The 5,434-nt window shown below is 38.6% G+C and overlaps 1 protein-coding gene across 1 annotated transcript; it reads left to right on the forward strand.

The window, feature by feature from the left end:
- The first annotated feature begins 246 nt into the window (after positions 1–246).
- Positions 247–1,469, forward strand: LOC115737606 (2-oxoglutarate-dependent dioxygenase AOP3-like). The gene is made up of 3 exons (XM_030669803.2): positions 247–620; positions 724–1,048; positions 1,151–1,469. The coding sequence occupies exons 1-3, from the start codon at positions 247–249 to the stop codon at positions 1,406–1,408; spliced, it is 957 nt and encodes a 318-aa protein (XP_030525663.1). The 3' UTR covers positions 1,409–1,469.
- Positions 1,470–5,434: the final 3,965 nt, after the last annotated feature.

A 5,434-nucleotide genomic window follows, 5' to 3' on the forward strand; every position in this document is an offset into this window, starting at 1 on the left:
AAAATGATAACCGTGTTTAGCAATTATCCATGTGGGTAAAGGGGCGTAGTAGCCTACATGGGCGGACTACGCCACTTCTCGTACACCTCATAAAATTTAACTATAAATTAAACATAAAAGTAAAAGAAGAATCCCGTTCGCTTGTCATATAAAAGTATATATATCCATGGAACGAACAAGTGGAAGCATCAAACTATAGACCATATCTGTCGAAGGGGCAATGTCTCTTACCCAACTTCACCATCAATGGGTTCTCTTATTTCCCCCGTTGTTCCGTTCATTGACTTCAACAACAAGGACTTGAAACAGGGGACAAGCGCATGGGCTTCGGCCATGAAACAAGTGTGCCATGGCCTCCAAGAGTTCGGTTGCTTCGTAGCTTTGTATGACGGAGTCCCTCCGGAGCTCGACGGCGCAATCTTCAAGGCCGCTGATGAATTGTTCGCCCTCCCCACGGAGATCAAGAGCCAGAACGTCAGCGACAAGCCTTACCACGGCTATATTGGCCAAGCCTCCATCATTCCCCTCCATGAAAGCTTGGGAATCGAGAACGTCACGGATTTGAAAGAAGTCGGCAAGTTCACCGAGCTCATGTGGCCCGAAGGGAACGACCACTTCCGGTATCTTGCAAACCGTCGATTGGCTCCGTTTTATGCAAATTTTCCTCCCGAATTGCTTGCTTTAAAATGAGACTAACTAACGAATTGGTTTGTTTTGCGCAAGCGAGGTCGCATTCTCTTACTCCATGAAAGTGGCGGAGCTAGATCATATGGTGGTGAGGATGATCTTCCAGAATTACGGCTTGGAGAAATGCTACGACTCTCATGTCGCTTCCACTAGCTATCTCCTTCGGTTCATTAAGTATAGGGCGCCCGAGACCAGTGACCAGGGCGACAATGCCATACCCAGCCACTCCGACAAGACTTTCCTGTCTATACTTCACCAGAACCGCATCAATGGCTTGGAAATCAAGACCAAGGAAGGCGAGTGGATCAAGTTCGACCTCCCTCCGAATGCTTTTGTAGTCATGGCGGGCGATGTGAGCATGGTACATTGCTCGGCCCTTCCCTACCTAATCATCTAATTGATTCGATGCATGTTTTCAACATTAGGAACAACTCTAATTCTCCGTGTATCGGCTTTTTACCAGGGATGGAGTAATGACAGGATACGTTCATGTTATCATCGAGTGACAATGAAAGCAAGCACCACCCGGTACACCCTGGGCTTGTTCTCGTTCCTCGGTGGCATGATTCAAGTGCCTCGAGAGTTCGTCGACGAGAACCACCCTCTCAAGTATAAGCCGTTCGACAATGTGGGGTTGATCCATTTCTACGCCTCCGACGAGGGTCGCAAGCACGAGTACACGGCCAAGGCTTATTGCAGGATTGATACCCCGGTCGTCTGACTAATCATAAGCTCAATAAGTCCCTTGTCATTTGTGTAATTATGTGTCGGTGTGTGATTTTGCAATGTGGCTTCAAATGGTCTGTCTTTTCTATTTTCCTTAATGGAATAATCATGTTATGAGGACTCTCGCAAGTTTGTCATGCTAGAATGTTGGCTTCTTTTGCTTTGTATTGAAATTTGATGTAGCCTATGCTGTTGCACAATTTTTTGAATACATCGTTTTGTTCGAATAAGCATGTCCACATAGACATAAGTTGAATTACTTTGTCATTTCTATTCTCCGCAATTAATAGAACTTAAGTTCAATTACTTTGTTCCAACATGGCACTTGCAAAGTCAATCCATGCTACGCATTTTCGATATACTTAACGATATACTATGGATGAACAATTAATGCGAGACTAATTGGGCTTATCCATAAATCGTTTCAATTTGTAGGGTGAAGGGTTTTCATTTCAAGATTAATATGGAAAAGGCTTAATGCCCCATTAGAGCCATCTCCAACATGAATAATTTAGTTCATACTCGCTATACGAAATTGTGAATGCCATCATCATTTGTTTCTCTCTTGTTTAGGGCGACAGTGAAAGAACTTGTGTTTGTCTGTGAAATATGATCGACAGAAACAACTTCAGCCGTCAAGAAATGAACCTTCGATATAAATTACACACGTACTTTTTCGTTGGATAACTAAGATAGACTGTGCGAACGTCGCTAAATCGTACTACAGTTGAAAAACGGAATAGCTAGTAAAAGGAACTAGCAAAATAATGGTATATAACAAGAAGTAGTAGAATTCGAACGGTTGACCCGTACTGTCATAGAAAGTTAACCATTCTGCCTTACTAACAAATTAAACTATCAACAAACAAGCTCGTAAAGTGTATCTAGTTTCAAACGTTTATAAAGGAGCTCTCAATCACTATCAGCCTTTCAGAGGTAGCTCGATTGATAACCCAAGTTTAGGTTGACAAAAAGATTGATGCGGAGAAAAAAGTGAAAACGTTCCAGCCGTGGAAAAAGGTAGTAAATTACTTCATGAATCATATCTTTTCGACCTCCTTAATCGAGTCCCGGCATAGAGAGATCGATATCATGTATCATAAGCAGTTCGCCCACCTAATTATGTTGATTAAAATTACATTTCCTTATAGATCTTGACACCCAATTGGTTTGGTCACCTAGCTTGGTCTGTTTCAGTACTTACCTTCTATATAAAAGCAGGACCAATCGATCAGATCTGGAGTTGATTCTGATTACTACTTTAATTAGTTATTTATCGGAAGGTACAAAATGGATCGGTGATAATTATATTTAAGAGTGGCTAGCACCTCATGAAGGGAACAAGAACTGGTACCACGTGTACTAGTTCCTCAGAAACTATATTTCTTTCGGATCCTTAAGCCTCATAATGGGAGCATATTATTCCGTTGACCAAACACTGTATAAGAAATACATAATTCCAAGAAGACATCATCCCATGCACCATCCTTCATATTACTATATACTTTTTTTTTGGTAGGGTATTACTATATATATATATAGCGATTCAATTCTAAACATTTTCATTCGATCAATTTATCCTAAACATTTTAACATTGGTACCAATTCAGTCCATCCGACCAAAATTAGCTGAACGCGGACATCGGACATTCTGCGTGAAATGATCGGCACCGACGTAGACATTTTTTTTATAGATAATATAATAGTTTTTTTTTTAGTTTTTTTTTCTTCCCACCCCCTTGGCCAGCAAACCCTCATTGGCCGCGGCCCTCGCCGGATCCCGGGCAAGGGTCAACTTCACTAACGGTCGGCAGCGTCGCAAAGACCCATGCAAGATCTAGGCGATGGCCTCCTCGCCTATGGCTGGAGAAGCCACGAAAGGTCGTGGGTGAGGGCCTTCATGGCCTACCAGCTCTGGGCGAGGAGGCCCACTTTGGTGGAAATGGGAAGGAAAAAAATAATTATAAAAAATACAAAAAAAATTCCTATAGCATTATTAAAAATGTCGATGTCGGCACCGGGCATGCCACTTAAAATGTCTCGCATCCACATCAGCAATTTTCGAACAAAATTGACCAAATAAACTTATTGACACCAATTTGAAAATGTTTCGGACTAAATTGATTTAATTAAAAGGTATAGGGCTGAATTGATACTAATGCAATAGGTTTATGACTCTTTTGGTACTTTCCTCTAATTATATTACCAATCTAAATTAGAGTGACGTACTAACTATTAAGAAAACTTCCTAATAGATTTTGAAGATGACAAAACATTATCTGAATATGATAAATCCATATGAGCATTTGTTTACACGTGCTACTTGATGAAGAAGTGTATTTCAATGTCGTCTATGCTTTCAAACTCTATGAATTGAATTATGCAATTATAGTCTAAACCACTCTCTTTGTAGGTATCTTCTTATATATGAAGTGGATATTTTCCTGATAATAAACTGGAACACGATTATCTTCAAGGCATTTAATATCTTCAGAATCAAGAAGCTTTCAAACTCAGACAATATGTCTTATATTTGAAGTCTATCAAGAAGTATTAAGACTCAACTCATATTCAGACTACGTCTCAGAGTCAAGACTCATATTCAGACCCAAACGCAAACTAATACATATCACACAGATTGTCATGAAATTTATTCTAGTGGCTAGTGATGTGGTTTGGATGTCAATCTTGGAAAGCATCAATTATGAAGATTGTCTGAAAAAACAAGTCGTACCACAAGATATCCTAATTGATCGACAAAGAGAATAATTATTTCCAACCAAAGAACTCTACTTGTAGAAACCCAGATTTGGTTGTATGGGCGACTAAATCAAGAGGAGATTTTTATCTCATCCCTCGACTTCTACTTAATCTTCTTTTGGCAGTTTTTTCCAACAGTTTAATTGGAGATTAATCCTCTAAAGATCAAACAAAGGATACCTCTGAAGACTATACAAAGGATAGATTGGAAGTGGAGGATTATAAAAGAAGACTAAAAAGCTGAAGATTATAGAGAACCCGTAATCTTAAATTGCAAAGTCTGAAGAGAGCTTCGATCATACACGTCTTTCTTGAGCTACAAACTATAATCCTTGGGAGGTGTTGTTAGAGTGATCAAGTATGAGATAATGTGATCTATCTACTCAAGTATCATGACTCGGTGTAACCTCCGATCAATTGAATAGTGAAATCCTAGACTGTAATTGTGAAGAGTGGACGTGGGCTTAATCTGAGTCGAACCACTATAAACATGGTGTGCAAACTCTTCTATCTCTTGACTCTTACTTATTGCACTGATAGTTTATTGCACACATGTAAATTTAATTATATATCCCTATTTTTGTTCAAACTCTAATTTGGCTGTGAACCTGATAGTTTAGAGTCTGCATTAGTTTATCAAGTTCAAAAAACACACATTCAACAACCACCCCCTCCCCCCCCTCGCTCCTCTTCTCTTCTCTTGATGATTCTGCTAGATTTTGGGTTACCAATTTTCATTTGAGTTATATACCAATGTGCGAATTTTTTTTCTAATTTGCCAACTTTTTTGTTGAGTGACAAATTTTTATTTATCTTATTTAGCAATCCCTTACATTTACAAACTCTTCATAAAGATTATTGGCCTAGATTAGCATGACTCACAATCTTTTCTTCAATTAAATTATCACTTAGTACTTGGTTATCAACTATTTTTTGAGTTAACGAAGTATTTTTTTTGTAATTTGCCAATTTTTCTAGTCACTTGCAAACTTTTTTTTTTTTTTTTTTTTTGCAATATTTAGTTATAGCCAAAAAAATTTCAATTCGTTTTAGGATTTACCAATCTAAATTAGAGTGACTTACCAACTCTTTTTCGAATAAGTTAACAAACGGTTAGCACTGTCATTTAATTTACTCACCAAGTTTATTTACTAGTTTTGGTTTACCAATCAAACCAAATGAGAGTTAGCAATTCAAAACTAGTTGTCAACATGATGGGAGAAAAGTCGGAAAATCACATAAACAAAGGTTGGTAATTCAT

The sequence above is a fragment of the Rhodamnia argentea genome, chromosome 2, assembly GCF_020921035.1.
Source record: "Rhodamnia argentea isolate NSW1041297 chromosome 2, ASM2092103v1, whole genome shotgun sequence".
Taxonomy (NCBI): domain Eukaryota; kingdom Viridiplantae; phylum Streptophyta; class Magnoliopsida; order Myrtales; family Myrtaceae; genus Rhodamnia; species Rhodamnia argentea.

Bases quoted from the DNA above. Each gene is read 5' to 3' on its own strand.
- LOC115737606 (XM_030669803.2), top strand. From the start codon at position 247: ATGGGTTCTCTTATTTCCCCCGTTGTTCCGTTCATTGACTTCAACAAC. The intron at 621-723 runs GTATCTTGCAAA...GTTTTGCGCAAG, and splicing joins GAAGGGAACGACCACTTCCG to CGAGGTCGCATTCTCTTACT. The intron at 1,049-1,150 runs GTACATTGCTCG...GCTTTTTACCAG, and splicing joins TGGCGGGCGATGTGAGCATG to GGATGGAGTAATGACAGGAT.